General features: G+C 44.9%; 1 protein-coding gene and 1 long non-coding RNA gene across 14 annotated transcripts in view; one reads left to right on the top strand and one right to left on the bottom strand.

Annotated features, from left to right (window-relative positions):
• Window positions 1-737: 737 nt before the first annotated feature.
• On the bottom strand, window positions 738-2,593 carry LOC309667421. Its single transcript, XR_014267761.1, has 2 exons — window positions 2,446-2,593; window positions 738-1,480 (listed from the first exon to the last, which is right to left on the bottom strand). It is a non-coding gene; the product is annotated as an uncharacterized lncRNA (long non-coding RNA).
• A 58-nt stretch (window positions 2,594-2,651) lies between these two features.
• Window positions 2,652-21,988, top strand: part of AFDN (afadin, adherens junction formation factor) — a 135,641-nt gene continuing 116,304 nt past the window's right edge. For 5 of the 13 annotated variants that reach the window (XM_082475847.1, XM_082475845.1, XM_082475851.1 and 2 more), the window contains exon 1: window positions 2,653-3,041. In XM_082475847.1, the coding sequence (XP_082331973.1) occupies window positions 2,937-3,041 (105 nt within the window). In that variant the 5' untranslated portion in view covers window positions 2,653-2,936. Of the gene's footprint in view, window positions 3,042-21,988 lie in introns of all 13 variants that reach the window. The other 8 variants (XM_082475849.1, XM_082475852.1, XM_082475848.1 and 5 more) reach the window with 3 other exon arrangements.

Here is a 21,988-nt window from a genome sequence, read left to right as displayed (position 1 = left end):
TCAGAAGCTGGTTTTCATAATGTTTCAAAAAATATTTTTAAATGTTCAAAGCTTAACCAGAACTTAAAAGTTTTCATTATTTATTTGTTCTTATATATTTATCCCCATTACATGATACTGCAAGGTTTTAAGTAGATTTAAGTTTTAGAGATATTTAGAACTATTTGTAGATCAGTGCTGATTTAAATAGGAGCTCTTAATAGTGTAGCTAAAATAAAATAATACTTAAAAAAAAGAAAACCAAAAGGTAAATATATACACTGCAAAATAAATTTTTAAAATGGGTACTCAGATTAAAAAATCTGATTTAAACCTCACCCAATGAAGCTTTGTTTACCTTCGGTCTAGTCTCTCACCCCACACCTTAGTTCCTCTGTGTACACAGCAGGTTTAATAAAAAAATCCCATGTGACTTAATTTTTATACAGCATCTCTTGAATAGCACTTAAATATGATTTCTGAAATGTATCAGAACTCAGCAGTGCCATGAGAATAGAAGATGGATAGCATGTGTACTTACAAAATTAACATATGGCTCAGTATATTTCTTACGATTAGTAGAAGAATTTGGTAGTTTGAAGGTTTTCATGGCCTAAATATAGCAGCTCTAAGAGTCTTCATGATTTAATAATCATACGTATGCTATGGGTCTCACCTTGCTTTTAAACCTTTGTCAAGAAACTAATGTTGGTTGGGACCTACTATGAATTGTATACTCATACGCCACTCACACATAATACCAATGGGGATTTTTAATGAGTCAGAAAAACACTAATAACTAACATTGATTTAGAGCCTTCTACGTGTCCTGCATCAAACTGTAGGCATTTCATGTATGCTACACGTTTATTACAAAAACAACACTGCACGGGGCCCATATTTATTTTCTAGCAATACTGAATTTTCTACATGTACTTACTTCAGACACCAGCAAACTAATTGCCAGCTTTGCAGACTAATTTTTTGCTCTAAGAGCCAAGTCATTCTTGCTAATAGCATAGTCAGGAATAAAGTTCTTACTGTTAGAATTCAGCTGACACTATAGCTGATGACCCACATGGCATGTGTGGAACTTAGCTGGACAGTTCTGAGCTGTATGGACACCGTGGTGTTCACCACAACAAACAAACAAAATCCCAAAACAAAAAACAACTTGAGTCTATAAAGAAGCACAGGAACTAAAAAGCATAAAGGAACAGAATGTCAGAACACGGATGTGTCGTTTATATACATATGCTTTTCTGCAAGTCACCACATTTTAATTTTGAGAAAGGAGGCTAGAGATCTATTGAAGAATTCATTCCCCCATGGCACTGGTTCAACCCCGCAGGCTTCTCTGCTGAAAAGCCTCCTTATGAAGCTGAACTGTACTACTGCCGCAGAAAACAGAGCTGAAGACAGAATCCAGCAGGGATGGTAGAATTCTCGTCTTTCCCAGAAGAGAAGAAATCCAATTGGTGGAGGGAAAAATCATCTCACACTGGAAAAGACAATGACAAAAATAAAGAGGCTTTGTCAAATGCAGCTCACTGTTTTCATCACTTAGCTGTGGTATTTCAGAGATGAAGGTTTTTGTTGTAACACATCACAGATAACGCAGGAGACTGACTTCACCTGGCCCAGCACTGCACGGGGGAAATGTCTGCTGGCAGGTGTTCTGCAGCCAAATTTTTTTTTTTTTTTGGCGAGGGGCGGGGTGGGGAGGAGAGGCAATTAAAGAGAAAACACCTAATGAAATAAATACTCCTAAAATGCACGAAACTTGCTGCTGAAATGAATGTTAGGTCTGCAGAGGCACCGGGACACTCGGAGGCTCTAGCGCTGTGGAAAGGCAGCATCTCCCCGCGCCCGGGGGCACCTCGAGGGACCCCGTCACCTACGGCTGCAACCTGGTGCTGCGAGAAGACGTGTTTTCTGAACCACACGCAGCCGGGCGGCCGCTCCGACCGGACACCGTGGGACCAACACCGACGTGGGGGTCCAGCCCCGGGGCGGGGGGACCCGCAGCGCCACGACAGACGCGCCCCCCCTCGGGAGGAAGGCCCAGCAGACGGGAGTCACCCTGGAGCCCGCACGGGAACGGGGCGCTGCGGGGCCCCGTGCGATCAGCGCCCAGAGGGGCTCTGCGAGTCCCAGCCCTGCGGCCTCCACGGCCCAGCGCGCCCAGCCGAACCTGGCCCGCTCGTCTGACCCGGCAGCGCCCGTCCGAACTCCGCCCACTAGCTGGATCCGATACCACCCGTCCCCACACGGTACCATACGAACCCAGCCCGCCCGTCTGAACCCACCGTCCGAACCTGGCCCACCAGTCGGACCGGTACCGCCCATCCGAACCCCGCCCACCGGTCGGACCTGGTACCGCTCGTCCGAACCCGGTACCGTCCGAACCCGGCCGCCCGCCCGTCTGACCCGGTACCGCCCGCTCGAACCCGATACGGTCCGAACCTGGCTCACGAGTCGGACCCGGTACCGAGCGTCGGAACCCAGCCCCGCCCGGCGGGCGGCGCGGCGCGCAGGCGGGCGCAGCATCACCTAGCGGAGGCCGGAGGTGCGGGCGCGGGCGCGCGGGCGCGGGGGCGCGCACGGCGGGCGGGGCGGCGGCGCGTGCGGGCGGGCGCTCGGGGCGCACACCGGCCGGCGGGCTGACGCGGGGCGGGCAGGCGGCTGCGGCGGGGAGCGGGGCCGGCGGAGGCGGCTGAGGAGCCCGCGGAGCCCGAGAGCTCGAGAGCTGAGGCGGCCGGACGCGGCCGCGGAGCCGGGAGCGCGGAACCGGGCGCGCGGAGCCGGGAACCGGGAGCGCGGGGCGCCGGCCGGCGGGGCCGAGGCGGCCGAGCCCCGAGCCGGGCCCGCAGACCTAGGCGCGTGGCCCCCCGCCCGACCCCGACCCGGCCCCGACCCCGCGGCGGCCCGGGCGGGCGGGCGAGCGCGGCCGGAGGATGTCGGCGGGCGGCCGCGACGAGGAGCGGCGGAAGCTGGCCGACATCATCCAGCACTGGAACGCCAACCGGCTGGACCTGTTCGAGATCAGCCAGCCCACCGAGGTACGCGGCCGGCCGGGGTCCCCCCCTCCCCGGCGACGCCCTTCCGCCCCCCGGGACCCCCTCCCGCGCCGGCCGCGCCCCCGGACCCGGGGTGGCCGCGCCGGGCGCGGGCGGAGCGCGGTCACCTGTGCCCCGGCGGGGGGCGGGGGAGGCGGGCGTGGCGGGGACGTCGTTCGCGGGTCTCCCCGCCCGCAGCCGGGGTCGCGGCGCTCGGCCTGGGCCCGCGGACCTTTGTCACCGGGACGCGCGAGCATGTGACCGTGGCGGCCGCGGTGGTTTTGGAACTTGGGGGTTGGCGGCCGGGAGCGTAAAGTAAATATCGGGAAAGTTGTTCCAATTGTGCGGCTCTGCTGATAACGCGGCCCGGAATTGAACTCCCGTGGAAAGAAGGTTTCCTCCCATTCGCTGCCTGCGCTCAGGTGGACGGGAGGGCGCCCCTCCCCGCGCCGGCCGTGCGCGCGTCCGCGGTGACCCAGGCTGGGGGGGGGAGGGGACCTGGGCTGGGGGAGGGGGCCCGGACCGCGGGAGGGGGGGGGGAAGATCGAGGGAGGGGGTGGGGCAGAGGACCTGGGCTGGGGGAGGGGGCCCGGACGGTGGGGGGGGGGGGAAGATCGAGGGAGGGGGAGGGGGGCTGGGCGGGGGGGGGCGGTGGTGGCCGGTCCTGGGCGTGCTCCTGGAAAAGGAGGAAATCTTTCTTGCTCTCGGCCTGGGACAATGGTAGTTGTTTATAGCAAAGCTGCTGAAAGAGCTCCCAACAGCTAAAAAAAAAAAAAAAAAAAAAAAAAAAAAAAATAGGTTTCGTCTCCATTCGCCGGTCTGGGAGAGGTGGGGGATGGGAGTGGAGGTGAGGGTCAGGGAGGGACCCTGAAAACCGATTCATCCCAACGAGCGCTCAGAGCTGTGCTTGCTTCTCAGGCTGTAGTTGCACAGACTTTAGCCACATGAAATACACCTTACAGAGGATTTACGTCCTCTTAGGAAATTATTTTAATAGCATCTGTTTCTGATTTGTTGTAGTTGGTAGTTCAAAGTTAGTATTATTTACTAAAATGCCAGCTTTTGGGCAGCAATCCTGTTTGGCAAATTTGAACATTCTCATGAAATTTAATCCCTATCATTAAACCCCAGTTTATATTTCTGAGTAAACTTGACCTTCACCTTTTCAGCGTCTTGGTTTTGCCTGTGGTGGGAAAGATGCATTTCTTCTGTCTTCCTGGGCGGAGCCGTTTATCTTCCTCCTTAGTTGAATACTAATACGAATTATTAGGTTCAGGTTGCCAATTTGCACACTGATACTGACTGACTCCTGATTCACAGCTCACCTTCTCTAATGATTTTATGAGTTAGGTGCTAGTAAGCAAATTGATAATATGTAGGTAGGTGTTCATTCATAGGCTTATTAGCACGTCTTTTGAAAGGTGACTGCAGTAATTTGGCCTTCAGGATTATGTTGTCTTTCAGAATAATGAGTTCATTTTTCTTATCTCTGGCTTTAAAAATTAGGATGTAAAATATTATTGTGGTAGATAGTTGTTTTTTTCTGTTTGAATGGACCTATTTATAATTTTTTTTTTTTTTCTGAGATTTCCCAAGTCTGGTCGTGAAAAGGAATATTTTTTCAGTTTAATAATAGGTAATTAAGTTTACTCTTTGGGATTTTAAATTGCATTGGCATTTTAAAAAATCCTGAATTAAAAACAGATTAGAGTTAATTGATTTTATTAATTCTATTTTTAAGCACTCGATTGAAACTTTTTCTCTATTTTTTTAGATATACGAGTAGTTATTAAAGTAAAACTGGCCTCTCATTTGGAGAGCTACTCTTTTCCTAGTTATTCTGTGGGTGAAAAGTTGCTGTGCACACGTGTTGAGCAAAAGTTAAAGGACATTTCTGGGAAATGATTATATATTTCCTTTAGTAGTTTCTCCTCCCCACTTATATCTGAACATTTCAATTTTTAGAAATGATTCTCCGGGATTATGTTAGAAAGCTCTTCATAATGAAATAAGTTGGTTTTTTTAAAATACCTGTATGTTATTTTCTTAGCTCTTATGTTATCTGATACCTAGTTCACACTTTACTTTTTGTTTTCCGGAGAACCTTTGCATACTATTAAGTTTATTGTGGTCTTGGAAGTTTAAGCTTCACATTTAGCATGTATTTTTCATTGTGATGTAGGTAAAAACTAAAGGTAATAATTCTCTAAATCACTATTTTAAGGCCAACAGTTTCGATTTACTTTATCTAAAATTTGTTGTCTGCAGTTTTTTGCCATCTGAGAAATAATGAATTTTTACTCTATTTGTCTATCACAAGTCATTGTTCTTAGTTTTCTATAAGAATGTAAGCATTATATTGGCCTTTATTATGGTCAGTAAATGTTGAGCAAATCTACTGCAGAATTTGATTTGTAGGAATATGATTTAAGCCTTATATTTATATATTTGGATAATCTTTTTTATGTACATATATGAGAGCTTAGTTGTGGTTTGTTTTCTTTTGAATGCTTTTTTGGGGGTTACAGTGATCAATATCTGTTATCAAATTATATAACTATAGATCATCTGTGATTGGTTTCAGGCAGCCTTGGATAACCACTGATCTGGGGTGTCTATGTTTAGGAAGATGATAAACTTGGCTTTTCGGGTTACATTCACTTTTAAAGAACATTAGAATATGTTTTAAAATCAACTTGGTTAAGTTTGCTTCATATTCACCTTTGTGTGTAAGAGGGCTTCCAAAGAAAAAGCAAGTTATATTTTATCATTGTGTATTTTTCAACCCCTTCCTCACTCTGGATCCCAGATCCTTTTGGAATTTAAAATGAGAGTTGATGATCTAAACTTAAAGTTGATGTTTTCTCACCAGGAGATTGATGTTAAGCTGAATTAATATCTTGGTTACTATGGGAAACTATAGCTCATAATAAATGCTTCTGAGAGCTTTTTAGTCCTGTCTGTCCTCTTCTTATTTTTGATGTTAAGTCTTTATTTCCTTTAGGGATTTCTGATTATTTATTATGGCAGAGTTCTTGTTCCTAATCTCATTACCTCCTCAGAAGAGGGCTTCTCTAGTTACCCAAAGGTCTCCGTGTTGTTTTTTGGTGTTCTGTTGTTTAACTTATCCCGATTTTGTTATTATAGCCGTTGGTTTGTCTGAATCCCTCTCTGATTGCATGAAGGCAGGAGCTTAGAGTTTTATTGTTTTAAACAGTTTTATGGCTGTCACGTGGTAGGTGCTCAGTAAATATTTTGTGGAAAGAATACTGAATATGGCTTCCTTCGTGTGTACCTTTATTCTTGACAAAACAAGATACATGCTTTTTTTAAACTTAGCGAAATTGTCTTTTAGGATCTTAAAGATTTATCTTTTCAAGTCTTATTCTTTTGCATAAAGTTTACACCTAAATGCAAAAACCATGCTAGGTGGTTGCCCACTTCACTTCATGAGACATTTCTTAAAGTCATTTGTTTTATTACTTATTGAATTCATTGCCTTCTTTTTGCATTGATGGGAAAAAAGTAACCTAGAATTTGTGTGGATACCCATATATTCTTTATTAAAGGTAAATATGTTATATTTTAGTATTCTGATTAATCTTGAGAAGTAATGTGGTGATTCATATTACCCAGAGGTGTGTGTAAAAAATAACTTCCAGTTTGTCAGCAGAGGTGGAGTAGGCAGTCTTCAGATGAAGTAGCAGTAATTGCATAACTTAGAGCTAAATCTATATTTCAGACTAATGCTTAGGTTGTGACTATGTTTTAATCATACAACTTAACTATATTTGAAACTATTTTGAAAACAACAGTTGTATTATTAAACGTTGGTACTTTAGAAGGTCTGTATTTCTGGGGACTAATGTATGAGATAGGCAGTTGCCAGTGATGTGTTTTTAGTATTTATAGGCATCTCTGCTCCTTTTAAAAAATCTTTACCTCTTTTTCCTGTAATAATTGGTTACAGTTTATGTGTTTGTGGGTGTGTGCTTGTGGGTGTGAGGTCAAGGCTCTGTCTCACATGGCTTCCTTACCTTGTAACTGAAGCGGCATCTTGACTAGCTTCACTTTGCTGTGCTCCTGCCAATGAAAAATAATTTTACTTTATGCAATTTATAGACTTAATGGAATGTAAGTGTTGTAAGTGTAGGCTTTTCTAGAACTATCAATTTTTGATTGTGGTTAATAGTAGAATAGCAAAAGTGATTCTTTCATATTCATGAAAAAATTTGATTTGCAGAAGATCAGGATATGGTACCAAGCTGGTGGGGTGTTTAAGAGAACAAGGTTTAGGGTTATGTCATTAAGGATTTAATTGAGCAGTTGTAGTGTATAAAGCATTATTATTAGTGGTTGGTTATTATTCTGGTGGCGTAGATTAATTTGTTTATAAACAGTTTTACCAGACTTGAACTGGGTGTAATATCAGAAAATGCTAATAAATAATATAGCAGTTATTTTGATATTAGCTTGCTTTCCTTTATTATACATAAAAATGGATATATGAGTAATATTTATGGAACAGTAAACTGACCTCTTAATTGAAAATTATTTTCAGGTTAGGTAGAGTCTGTTGATTTTTGTTCAGAATGTTGCTGTTGCTATTAGTTTCCTGGCTGATTGTATTTCGGATACGCTCCTTCACCTTGACGATGCCTAGGACGGAGATAAATTTTGTTGGACCTGTACTTACATTTGTAAGTTAGGTGCTAAGCAGTGAGCCACACCCCACAGACCCACTGACCAGGTCTGGGCGCGCGCGCCCCAGTCGTCGGCCGGCGCTGACAGGCTGGCAGGCCCTGCGAGTCCAGTGGTGGCTTCCGGTCAGCGTCCCACAGGTACGAGGGGACAGTAGGTGTGGGCGTGTTGTCAGGGTGGACTGTCTTTATGCGGGAGCTGTGCACGAGCTGGAGCTTTTCCTTGTATTTGGGGTCATGGACGGGGTCTAAATAAAGCAGGCTGAGGGCTGGTGGGGGCGTATAGGCTGGTCTGTCTCAGGTCATCTGGTTGAGATTTTGTTCTACAACAATAAAAATATAAAAGCTCACTTATCATCTTGGCAGAGGTGATTGACCAGAGCCATAGTACATGTAATTCAGGAAGTGAGTGTCCTTCATAAAGTTAACGTAAGTACATAGACAAGTAGCAGTAGTTCATGTGGAAGCCAGGGAAGTATTTTCCCAGTATCAGTTGATCCCAAAAGATAAGGATAATTTGAATTTTATACTTGCAGTTTTACAGTTGTGTCATGAATGAAATTATTTACAGGAACCGAGATTGCATAGTTTACTGTGACTGGAAAATAGCCAAAATTTCTCTGTTTTCACTCAAAAGAAGTTTAATGTTAAGGAAAAAGTAAGTTGTGTAGCTTACAGAAAATAAGGTGTGAACTTTTGTCGCTGTCGTTTGCGTTGTCGTGTTTCTAGGTTGGATACACACAGCACGCTTTGCTTTCTCAGGGCGGTCACTGCGTTACAGTTGGGTTGACCTTATGGGGCACTGTTGTGAAGACTGATCACACCAGGATGACAGGCGTGGGGGGGGTTCACTCTCAGTGTGAACAAGATGAACTTGCTTAAATTGTTTGTGTTTTCCATTCCTGAGGTTTTGGACTTCCCTGACTTTACTAGTGCTGTTCGTGCCCATTTGATCTCGGCACACTGGACAGGATCATTCACTTCTTTGTGTTTTTTTTTTTTTAATTTTAATTTATTTATTTATATTTATTTTTGGCTGTGTTGGGTCTTCGTTTCTGTGCGAGGGCTTTCTCTAGTCGTGGCAAGCGGGAGCCACTCTTCATCGCGGTGCGCAGGCGTCTCACTATCGCGGCCTCTCTTGTTGTGGAGCACAAGCTCCAGACGCGCAGGCTCAATAGTTGTGGCTCACGGGCCCAGTTGCTCCGCGGCATGTGGGATGTGGGATCTTCCCAGACCAGGGCTCGAAACTGCGTCCCCTGCATTGGCAGGCGGATTCTCAACCACTGTGCCACCAGGAAAGCCCCACTTCTTTGTGTTTTTAAAGAAAGCCATTTTCCATTTCGGTTGGACGGAGCAAGCTGGAAGAGGACATGTCACTGTGGAGTCTGGCTCTGCTACCATCGGGCAGTACAAACAGTGGGACAGGTGCTTCTGAAGGAGAAGTCTCGCCCAGCTTCCTAAAACTCCCCCTGAGAGTTTCACTGTTATTCAGAGTAGAAGAGAGTTTGACCCTCAAAAATAGGACCCAAGAAAAAAATGCTCATTTGTTACTATCGTTTGGGTATTTTATTGGTTAAGAGCAGTCTAGCTGGTGTGTCTTATTCCGAATCATAGCTTACAGTTCTCTGTTGCTTGATTTCACACATGTTCTGTTAAAGAAAAATCAGACTTTGGTATTGGCAAATTTAAACCATTTGTTCCTTTAAAGAATGTACCTTCTCTTTACCCTTGTTTGCTAATAGTGGTACTTTCCACGGTGACTTACTTATTATACTTTATATTTCCTGATTTTTGCAGGAGAACTAACAAAATTTCTATCTTATAATTTCTTTTTGTGCTGCTGTTATCAGCTTTTGGTACTGAGGCTGGAGGTTGCCAGTTTTCCCCCCTTTTGCTCTGAATCTGGTCTAGTTCCATATGTTGAGTAGAGAAAATGAAATGCGAGCAGCAATACAGTCACCGTTGGATATGATCAGATGTTTAAAAACCACTGTATTCTTAAAATGCATGACTCTTCCTGTATACATACTTGGTATAAAATATATACCCTGGGAAGGTGTCTTTCAAATACATTATTTTTAGGTAGGTATTGATATTATTATCTGAATAAATTTCTGAGTGCTCCAGACTTGTAGAGAAATGCTTGTAAAATCTACCGTGGTTTTACAGAAGTTTACAACATACCATGATTTTACATGAGCTCCTTAATGAGTTCTTAGGTTATGTTACATTAGATTTTTCATTTTAATGAATTTTTTTGTTGGCAAGTATTTGGGGGGGATTATTGGGGTGATTATTTTTAAGAGACATTGGTAATAAAAGTAAGAATCAGTTATATGAAGATTTCTAGTTTGAACCTAAGTATTTTATTTTCATTTCTGGTACACAATTCTCCTTTGGAAGAGTGTTTTAAATATTTTTCATATTCTGTTACATTAAGATCCATTTGTCTGTTTTGCACTTTGAATGGATCTTGTACCCATGCGTGGTTTTGTGCCATCACGCGTTGACCATTTGGAAAATATTGGTTCACTGAGCTGTGTGGATTTTCCACATGTTGATAAATTTCTTTAAACAATGTAAAACTATCACATTGTTAATATCATCACTGACTAGAAAACTCTTAAGTATTGGGAAGCTCTCAAGCTCAGTGGTGGAGACACATTTTCAAAACGCCTAGTTTTATGTCAAAGCTCAGATTTTATTGCCGGCAGCCCTGCCACGGCAGCACTTGAGGGAACGGGCTCTCGCTTCGTTTGTTTCTGAGAAAAGGCCCAACATCCACACCCGAATAACTGTAGTTTGTCAGCAGCCCTTCCAGGTGGAAATGGTGTTCCGTGAAAAAAGCGGCTTAGTTCACAACGTTTACGCAGTCACACACGTGCTTTTTCTTGAGAGAGCCATCGGACTCTGATAAGTAGAAGTTCTTTATGTGCACTTCGTATTTTGGCAAATAGGATATTGAACAAATATACTCAAGAGTCCAAGTGAAACTGGCCTTTATTTTAGGTGTGAATGCATAGCAGTGAAAAATACATGGACCATTAGGACAGTTTGCTGCTGCTGCCTCGATTTGCGGTAACGTGCTATCAGGTTTACCTGTCATTACTTTTTACCGTCAGTATAAATGCCAACGTGGTGAGAGAGGCTGATACTGCCTAAGTATTCGTAGGAAAAGAGTTTTGACCTCACAGTTGACCTGAGAGGGTCTGAGGGGGGACCCCAGGGATTCCTGGATTACAGTTTGTGAGCTGCTACCCTAGAATACTTAGTGATTGGTTTTAAGAGTTTTGGTTTGGGCTGATTTTTAAAATACATTCTCAGGTGGATATTAAAGTCTGTATTCATGGTATTTTCCAACTAGGGCTATAAAATTAACACATGTAACATTTGAAGTGTGAACGTAAGACTTATTATGATAGAAAGGTAGATTTTAACATAATATTAATTTATTTTACATATATATTTGCTTAATTTTTGTTCATAAATACCTATTTTAATTTTTAGTGATCAGTAATAGGATGCAAGCATTTACATTTTTGCTGTTGAAGGGTACTGGCCATAACCTAGCTAAAGCAGTGACTGTGAAGTTTTATTACTCTGATTCACTCAGGCTATGACCTGGGCCACTCCCTCCTGGGCCGCAACAGTGGCGTCTCATCTTCCAAGTAGCGTGGTTGGTGGGTGTGTTGTTGATGTGGGCTCATGTTTTCAGTCGCTTGTCTGTCCTTTCCAGTCTCTCCTTCCCAAACATCAGCTCTGCATTATGCCAACCACTGACTGTGTAAGGATTTTTGTTGTTGTTGTTTTTAAATTTGATTTATTTATATTTGGCTGCGTCGGGTCTTCGTTGCTGTGCGTGGGCTTTCTCTAGTTGCGGCGAGCGGGGGCTACTCTTCGTTGCAGTGCGTGGGCTTCTCCTTGCGGTGGCTTCTCTTGTTGCAGAGCACGGGCTCTAGGCGTACGGGCTTCAGTAGTTGTGGCTCGCGGGCTCAGTAGTTGTGGCTCGCAGGCTCTAGAGTGCAGGCTCAGTAGTTGTGGCACACGGGCTTAGTTGCTCCGCGGCATGTGGGATCTTCCCGGACCAGGGCTTGAACGCATGTCCCCTGCATTGGCAGGTGGATTCTCAACCACTGCGGCACCAGGGAATCCCATAAAGATGTTTTTTTCCTACTGTTTTTAACCAAAAAACAGTTAGTATTTTCCCTTAGCTTTAATATATCTCCCGAGAGAGAGACCGCACAGGTAGTATTTATATTTTAAAACTCGCCATGCATGATACGAAATTTTAATGCTTATAAATAATAGGTGAACATATTACTTTTTAAAATGCATATGGTAAAAACAAAATATTAGAATATTGAATTTATGTTAAAGATGAGCAACACTTAAGATTAATTTAGCTACTCAGTGGCAACTTCTTTCGCAGCAGATATATTGTGTTCTTCATTCATGGCTAGGTGTAAGTTCCTTTTGAAGCTTTGGTGACCATTTCCTTTCTACTGATAGTATTACTAAATTATTTTGATGGTGCACTGTTTTTAACCACTTAGTGAGACATGTTTATTAATAGACATCTTGTTTTAATTTACCAGAGTAATAAAATACAGATAAGAAATCTGAATAAGTGACTTTGTGACTGATTCCTTTGTAGATGAGCTGCGCTCTGCTTATTCAGAGGAGGAGCCTGGCCGGGGCGCCGTGGACAGACAGTGTTTTCATACTTAGGACCTCGGATATTTTGAAATGCGTGTTTAATTCTAGTTTGGCAAAGGTGACCTTGTTGAGTTCATAGTACAGTTAAGGTGTTTTTGTGCCAAACTTGTTGATTTCAGTCTTTAAAAATAATTTATTACCTTCATGAAATTGTTATTTTGGGAATATTGAGGACGGTAAAATTAAGACCAGTAAATCTGGAAAAGCACTAAAAAACATTTATGATGTTCTTTTATGGTTTACTTTTGAAGTATATTCTTGAAAATGTTGTTAGACATCAAGGAGTTAATGCATTTGCTTTTTTTCTATTATGGAAATTATGTGCTTATTTTAGAATATTTGGAAGCGCTTGAAGTATACATGTATATTTAGTTGCATTTGGTTATTAATTATTTGCATTTTAACCAGTACTGAATCATGTTATGTTATTAATCACGTTATTTAGATTATCTAATCAGCCAGGTCTGTCAGGAATCCAGTTTTTAAAAGCTTCGTAGGTTATTCTGATAACAGTTATAATACTTAACATTTCGTTAATGTATAGTGTCTATACACATGACATTAGTGTAAATGCTTTGCATGTATTATCTCTTTTAGTTTTTATAGCAATCCTGTGAGGTGGGTACTTTTGCTAGTCTCATTTTGGGTGAAGAAACCAAGGCACAGGAAGATCAAATGACTTGCTCAAGGGTATAGAACTGGTAAGCTGGGAGCAGTGATCGGAACCCAGGTAGTCTGGCTCTAGAGCCTTCCCGTAACCACGATGAGAATTTGGAGAGTTAAGATCACTGCAATTTAGAAACAGAACAATTTAGAGCTTAATTTTAAGGAAGAACCACAGGCATGATACAGTGAAGCCTTATGTGCGTACATATGCATATCTTATATATACATGAGTGTGTGGATTTTCATCTTGGCTTTTTAAAGCCCTATTATATCTTTTATCTTTGAGACAGGTGATTCTGTGTTCTGTAGTCAACGTGGTGCAGCCATATCTTATTTTCTAACTGTATGCAGACTGTTGGATACCTTGTATCTTGCACAGTAACCAAGCATTTGGTAGCTTCACTGATAGCTTTCCTGTGCCCGAGGGAAGGAAAGGTAGGCCCTACCCCCCTGAGGCTCTGGGCGCTGCTGAGTTCAGACCCTCCAATGGCAGCAGGGCGGTGATTGCAGTCCTGCCGCCTGCCCACACCGGTTTACTTCGTCCCCTTTTCTCTTGATGAGCCTCTTTCACTGCCTTTCTTCTACACTTTACTCTGCATCCCGGCTGTGGCCCCGGCCCTTTCCTGGTCTGTGCCTCAAATGAAATGACAAGCAAAACTTGTTTGTTCTCGTCACTGCGGGGGCTCAGTTAATTTAACTTCATGAAGTGTTGTTTACATATTACCTAGTAATTTCCCCCCAGGTAACATTGGAGTTTCAACAGAGTCTTCTAGAACTAATTCCTTGTTGGTTACTGACGATTCTAACTAACATCTACTGAGTAAATATTTGCTGTTCCCAAACTGGAAGGGAGAATTTCAGACAAAAACAGCCGTTTTGGAGAACAGTATAGTGGACCTTCGAGATCATACACACTTACTTCTCTGTCATGAGCCTACGTTTTCTCTTCTTGAAAGAAATAGTAAAGCATGGAGGAAGTTTCTCGGTGGGAAGTTAAGTGTACTTTTCTTTTATGAGCCAAAGGCTGAGTATTTGATTATGGGAACCATGCGTTAGGATACCCAATTTGTGATGACAGCAAACTAAGTGTACTCACTAAACTAGTGTTACAGGGTGATTAGATGCATGTAACTTCAAGTTGTCACCCATCATATTTTCCTTATTTGTATCAGTTTGATGTGCATTTGCCTTTAGATTCTTGTGATTCATATTCTAGCACAAAATATAATTTAACTTTAAAGTTATCATTAATTTTTTTTACTGAGTGGCACCTAAACTATTAAATATTACTTGTTTGTGGTTTGCACAGCTTCTGAACAAATTTCCAGTGCTTCAGCAATGTTTCCATTTTATTGGTGTAATGACATTTTTAGACATTTTATCTTTAGTATGTAATTACAAATGCATGTGGTTGGTATCAACAGCTTGATTCTTGAGAAGCATTACAGATTTTACATTAAGTACAATGATAATTCTTGTTTACTTCTATGAACTTGTGAGCAAAAATTTTGGAAATGGTTATGCACTTACTTCAGGGCCTGAGTGCTGTGAGAAATTGCTTCTGTGGCATATTTGTTTTTGTTTCTTTTTTTAGTGGCTTAGCCCTGTTAAAACTATGGCATTTAAACACTTCTCTTGGGTTTGTCGTAGGCTACTGCAGTGTTCATTCATTCAGACTAATATTTATTGAGTGCCTCTATGTTTTAGGCTTTGTTTATAGGGACTGGGCCTACACAAGAGAAAGCTGAAATGCTCTATCGGAGGGAGGGAAGGGAAACGAGACTCCGCATAATGGCCCCATTGTGCCCTAAGAAGAAAGCTTAAGCTGTAGCCCGCAGTGCCGACAGCGCCTGGGCCTGAGGTAGAACCCTGGCCCTCCCACGCGGTACCTGTGACCCTCTCTGCCGCCGCATGTCCGTGGGCGCTCACTCAGTGGTCACCTACTGCGTGCCAGTCGCTGCGTAAGTGCTGAGCGCGCAAAGCTTAGCGGACCCCTGATCCTTTTCTCAAGCAGCTCCCGTTCTCGTGTGGCAGGTAGACTGAAAGGCATGGCAGTGGTGTGGGGGGCGCTCCGCTGGGGTGCTGAGGGGCAGGGGCGTCTTCATAGACTGTGGAGATGGGTCTTGAGACGATGGGGAATTTTCCCTGTGGATCAGGGGAGGGTGTTCCTGGCAAAGAGCGTTACTGGTGCAGCAAATACGTGTTCATCTGATACCTGCGGGGCGGCGATCAAGGGAGACACCTGTGTGCTGGTTTGGAGGCGCCAGGGGAGCACCTGGGGGCCAGGGGAGCACATGGGCGGGGCACAGTAAACAGGTGTGGAGGCCGGGGGAGCACGTGGGGGCCAGGGGAGCACATGGGCGGGGCACAGTAAACAGGTGTGGAGGCGGGGGGAGCACGTGGGCGGGGCACAGTAAACAGGTGTGGAGGCCGGGGGAGCACGTGGGGGCCAGGGGAGCACATGGGCGGGGCACAGTAAACAGGTGTGGAGGCCGGGGGAGCACGTGGGCGGGGCACAGTAAACAGGTGTGGAGGCCGGGGGAGCACGTGGGCACCGCACCTTTCCTAGAGGGCAGATCAGCAAAGCTTCGCTGAGTTCATTTTAGGAAACGTTTACTCTGAGTCCTGAGGAACTGTAGAAAAGGTGGAGAACTTATTTACAAGTACTCACCCTGGTTGACTCCGTTTCTGCGCCCGTGAGCGCGCAGGTGCGTTGGTGCCCTGCAGGCTGGCTTGTTCCTCATCCCTTTCTGCTCCTCCCTGAAAGGGGATCGCAGGGCCTTGCCTTCTTGGCGCCAGGCTTGACCACGTGGCTTGCTTTGGCCAGTGACATGCCACTCTGAGCAGCGGCTTTAGGTCCCAAATCCATGCTTCTGTTACTGCTCTTCCCTTCTCCTTGAATTAGTGTGTCCCAGGCTGGGGCTGATGAAGAAGGCTGGAACAGAGTGATCATGAGAGAGAAGTGAAACTTTGGAGTTGTGGCCACTGAGCTTTTGGGTTCATTTGTTTTTGCAGCATGGCCTAGTGTGTGTCTGTGTGTGTCTGGACGTATGAGTGTGCCCGCTGGCCTGTCTGGGCCAAGGTGCCAGCTGCTGGCTGTGGAGCTGCAGGTGTTAACAGGGCTGGTTTCTTAACGGGCCTTGTAAGCCAAGGTGAGAACGTTGCAGATGAAAGAAGGCGATGAAGTTTGCAGTTGAGCGTGCCTGGCCTCCTGGCTGCAGAGTCTACGGGGCAAGGGGAGAGCGGGCCTGGAGGCAGGAGGCTGACTGGGTTTATGGCAGGTGTGTCTGTGGGATCAAGGCCACAGTTCACGTGGAAGGAGAGGATGAAACTTGAGGAGGTACAGTTGGGACTTGGAGAGTGGCAAGGAGATTGTTTAAGAGAAAAAGTCGTCCAGGGTCATCCCAGGTTTGTACTTGGCTACTAGGTAGGTGGTGGTACCCTTAGCCAGAGTTAAAAAAAAATACAAGTGGTAGATTAGATTTGGGTGGGGAAATAAAAAGTTGTCTTTGAGATGTATTGACTTTGAGGTGCTTATGAATGTCCAGGTAGAAGTTTCCTACATAGACAGCTAAGAGGAAGGGGATGGGGGAGAAGGGTGTGGGTGGAAAGGTAGCCAAGGCTGGGCAAGCCTCAGGAGAGAAAGGACCTAGGACAGAAAGCTTGAGAACCAAACTCTCTGAGGTCGAGCATACGGAGAGCTGGAGGCCATCCAAGTCCAGTAGCGGAGAAGAGCATATTGCTGTCCAGCCCAGGGGGAAGGTTTGGAGCGAAGGTGTCTCGTGCTGAGCTTTCTGTTCTGTGATCTGCCGCCTTGTAACTCATCTCATCCCTGCCTTCTTGCTTCCGGTCCTCCTAGCCTGCTAAACTGCTTTTCTCGAGGTAGCCTTGGTTTCCTAACTGCCAAAACCAGTTGCCCATTGTGGGACCACAGAAGAATTTATTTGCCCCCGCTTTTTCTTTGTAATGGTATTTGTGCATTTCCACCTTCCCTGGTTTCCCTTGGGTGACTCCATTTGGCTCTTCTTCCTTGGCGTTGTAAGTATTTTAACGTTGGACTCTATCCTCTACTTTTTTTTTTTAAACATGTACAAACATCTCTTTTTAAAATAAATTTAATTAATTAATTTATTTTACTTATTTTTGGCTGCGTTGGGTCTTCGTTGCTGCGCGCGGGCTTTCTCTAGTTGCGGCGAGCGGGGGCTACTCTTCGTTGCGGTGCGCGGGCTTCTCATGGCGGTGGCTTCTTTTGTTGCGGAGCACGGGCTCTAGGCGCGCGGGCTCAGTAGTTGTGGCACGCGGGCTCTAGAGCACAGCCTCAGTAGTTGTGGTGCACAGGCTTAGCTGCTCCGCGGCACGTGGGATCTTCCCGGGCCAGGGCTCGAACCCTTGTCCCCTGCATTGGCAGGCAGATTCTCAACCACTGCGCCACCAGGGAAGCCCTCCTTATTTCTTTAATTCAGAAAAGACCTGTAATTAAGTATGGGACCATTATCCTGAGATCTAGCGGGCAGATTGGTGTGGGCCGGAGCTGACACAGCACACTTAAGACATCGACTGTAGACGGCGCGCTCACGTAGGTACTGGCACATGTTGCTGGGTCACGGGAACCGCGGGGGGGGGGGGTTCGTGGGAGGGCTGGTGTCCTGGTGGCCACTTCCCCTGTGCCGTCTTCTCTCCTCCTCTCCTGCGCCACGAGTGTTTCAGAGTTGCTGTGGGGTCTCTGCAAGAAGACAGGGGCCTAGCGTGATTTTACTCTAGGAATTAAGGAATTTCTAAAACGTGTAGCTCATTGCAGAGACTAACGACTTGACAGCACATCGTAAGAAATAATAGATTATTTCCGGAAAAATGCCGCTGCTTTTCACCTAGAGCTGTGATCTCTAGTTAGAACCTTCTGTGGTTACATTTGTGTTGACGGTTCAGTGTCTGACTGGCCCCAGGAGCAGAACCTCCTTGGGATAGTGGTTGTTGAAGAATTAAAATTAAGTACGACTTTTTAGGTGAGTAGTAACGGACTTATTTTTACTCAGAAGGAAGCTATAGACACCTTTATAACACCTGTATAAAATTCTCTTAATTTTTGACAGCTTTGTGATTAATGTTCCGTGTACTAGTCATACTATTCACGCTCTGCAATACAGTGTTTCAGTAATGTTCCTGTGAACATTTTGCAGACATCTCTTTCTGTAGTTGTATTTCTATAAAATAGATTTCCAGAAGCAGAATTTACATCAAAGGGCTGTACACACAGAACATTTTGATAGACTTTGCCGAATTCTTACCTTAAAAGGCTGTTGCAGTTCATACCCCCGTGGTTGTGGGTATGACCCTTTACCTAATGCTGTATATTGGGAACCAATCTTTTTTCAGTCTGACAGTTGAAAAGTCATCGGTTTCAAACTTCACATTTCCTTGTTCGTGGTTCAGGTGGAGCATCTTTCACGAATTCTCTGGCCATTATACTTTTTAGGTGAAGTATCCCTTTTTCTGTTGGGCTATTTGTTTTAATCTTTTCAGTTTGTACAAATGTATAGTGATGTTTTATCCTGTATTTAAAAAATTTTTTTTCTACTTAGTCATTTTGGTCTTCTAATTTTATATCCATAAGTGAATGTATTTTTTTGGCTCATTTCTTTCTTCGTTTTTATGTACTTGAAAAGTAGCTAAAAGATCAAGGGAGCACCTGTTTTTAAAATTGTAGCTATCTTAGCTTGAGTTACAGCTGAGAGCTTCTATCTCTTTCCTTTTACATTTAGTAATTACCATATTTTGTAAGCGTGTGGACAGTCTTTTTTTCTTAGATCAGGCTCAAATCTATTAAACTCTCCACCACCAGACTTTATAGTATCAGAAGGAGGCTTGCACATAGATAGGTTTGTTTCTAAGGTCTTTAAATATTTAACTAGTTTGGAGTTTTGCTTTATGTCCCTAGTTTTCAATATAACTATAAAAATGCTAAATTAATTTTACTTTAATGATTTTATTTATTTCTGCATTGAGAAGATTCTCAGAATGAACTTTAGGGGTATGTTTTTCCTTTTTAGCAGTAAATGAACTTAAACAAAACCTTTTCCAAAAACCAGAGTATGAACTTTAGAAGTTCAAAACTAAGTCATGAGCTTTGCAGAAATTAGCTTTATTGTTAGTTGTAAATAGTTAAGGTTATCTGACTACTTAAAACTTGTTTCTGATTGATTTGATTTGTTTTAGTGATATGGTATGTATTTTTTTCAATTTATGTTATTTATATAAACATCACAGTAAGGAAATTAATGTTAAAAAATGATGATTAGCATTAAAAAAAAAACAGGTGGTTTTGTTTCCTGGTGTTACCTTTTAGAATCTTCTATGTGATTTGGGGGAGAGGTAGCGTATTGGATGCCTAATAAATGGCATTTTCAGGGGAATCACTCATTGTAAAAGTCATCATTAGAACTGCGCGCGCGTGTGTGTGTGTGTGTGTGTGTGTACCAAATGTTGTTTAACTCTGCCGACCGATTCTGCGTTGTTAAGACAATCAGTAATTATATGATTATTTTGCCGGTTTGGTAATTTGGTTGATGTGACCAGCCACCTATAAAAGAAGAAAACCGTGAAGTACAGCTGTACTTTGCTATCAATTTAAATTGTCTGATTTTAAAGATGAAAGTTAAATTTTAGAACTTTGTCATTGCTTTTCACCCTAAGTTGCTCAACCCTCGACTTCACCCAAACCAGTGACCTTCAAACCGCCGGATCCGTCACCACCTTGCGCCCCTCCGACCTCCCACCCCCCCCCACCCCCCACCCCCGCCCCCCTGCCGCCCGACTCCATCTGCACTTGGCCTCCGGGTCTGGTCAGCTCTCCTTTGCCGCGGGGAGGAGCGCCCAGGTCTGGCTGTGACCCCCCCTCTGCTCCACAGGAGCTCTTTCCTTCTCAGGGCTTCAGGTGCCGGCACGGCCCAGTTTATATCTGCAGGTGTGGTCACTGCCCTGAAGGGACGTGTCCGGCCCCAGTGCTGACTCCCCACTCCGCGCACACCTGCATCCCCTGCGGCCTCCCCGCCTGAGCGCCAGCTCCAGCACCTCCAGCACCAGCTGGCCCTCCGCTTGGCTCGCTCCTCGCGCCCCAGCCTTACCCCCGTTCCGGCTTGCAGACCTCCCGTTCCATCAGGCTGCGCAGAACCTCGCAGCTGTGCCTTCCAGGCGTCTCCACCGTCCCGCCTGTCCTCGGCGTCCCCGCTGCCTGCTGCGGGCCCCGTCCAGGCGGGCCTCCTCTCTCACCTGGGTTGCTCCAGTAACCTCTTGCCTTTTTTTTTTTCCCTCCCATTGCTACCTTTCCCCCCCTCACAGTCTGTTTCCCATGCAGAGGTACACTTCTAAACCTTAAGTTAATAATATAGTTTTCTGTTCAGGCTCTCAGGTGGCTTTGCTGTTACTCAGAGTGTACCTCAGCCTCCAAAGCCCAGCACGATGCTGTTTTCTGAGAAGGTCTAATGCTGTATTTTCCCGTCTCATTCTGCTCTAGCCGCAGTCGTCTCGCTGTTGCTCAGATGTGCCCAACAGGCTTCTGCTTGGGGTCTTGCTCTTGTTCCCTCTGCTGGGAACGTTCCCTCCCTACAGCTCAGGTTTTGTTCAAGCCCCCCTTCCACTTACATCCCCCAGTGACTTTTGGTCCCTCTGCCTTACTTAATTCTTGTATCACCATCTGTCATTGTTGTGATCTCCTCCTGTTCAATTCTAAGTTCCGTGAGAACAGAGACAGTTTTGTTCGTTATTCTTCCCCCATTGCCTAGAGTTAGGGAGAAGAAGAGGAGGAGGGGGTGATGATGGTGATGATTTAACTGGAGATAAAAATGTTCTACCCCCTAGGCTTAAGGTCTGTTCTGAGTCTTTTTTGGTTACTAAATTAGTTTTCATTTCTTTTTGAAACGTTTATTATAGATTGTTATTCCCGTGTTACTGAATATTTACATTTTTTAAATTAATTAATTAATTACTTTATTTATTTATTTTTGGCTGTGTTGGGTCTTCGTTTCTGTGCGAGGGCTTTCTCTAGTTGCGGCAAGCGGGGGCCACTCTTCATCGCAGTGCGCGGGCCTCTCACTATCGCGGCCTCTCTTGTTGCGGAGCACAGGCTCCAGACGCGCAGGCTCAGTAGTTGTGGCGCACGGGCCCAGCCGCTCCATGGCATGCGGGATCTTCCCAGACCAGGGCTCGAACCCGTGTCCCCTGCATTGGCAGGCGGACTCCCAACCACTGCACCACCAGGGAAGCCCATTTACATTTTTAATATGCGTAAAAACATTACTGTGAAGTGAGCTTTACTTTTGAACTGGTTGGTGTCCCAGCTTTGGAAATCTGACCTGTGGTGATGGTTTTTATTTTGTCCTCCCTTCTGGACAGTTCCTTCCCTTTTCTTCCTTTCTATTCCTTGAGAATTATCACTGGAAAATTGTAGGGAACTCTTGTCCTGAAGAGCTCTGGCTAGGAGACTCATGGTTCTACCACAGTTGGCATCCTGGGGGTCCTCTGTCGTGGGGGTAGCGCTTTGGGGGGGTCACACGCTCCTCCCGGCCCATCTCCTGTATGAGTGACTGTCGCGGCCACGCCTCTGACATATTACACGCCGAGCAGTGGTTTAGATGCACAGCCAATCTGTTCCTCCGTTTAATTCCCAAAGCAACAAGGGATGTATTATTATTATTACCTCCGTCTCTTCCAGTTGAATGAGGCTCAGAAAATTCAAGGACTTAGTAGTTATAGTTCCTTCTCCCTTTCGGCCTCCAGAGATAACTACTGACCTGAGGACCGGAGAGAGTCGTTGGTGTGTTTGAACTGTTGTGTAGTATTCCTCTGTCCCTTGTCTCTGCTCCTGTCTAGGGA

The sequence above is a fragment of the Balaenoptera physalus genome (genome assembly GCF_965194825.1).
Source record: "Balaenoptera physalus genome assembly, chromosome: 9".
NCBI classification, from domain to species: Eukaryota; Metazoa; Chordata; class Mammalia; order Artiodactyla; family Balaenopteridae; genus Balaenoptera; species Balaenoptera physalus.
This window is presented reverse-complemented; position numbering and strand designations above follow the sequence as displayed.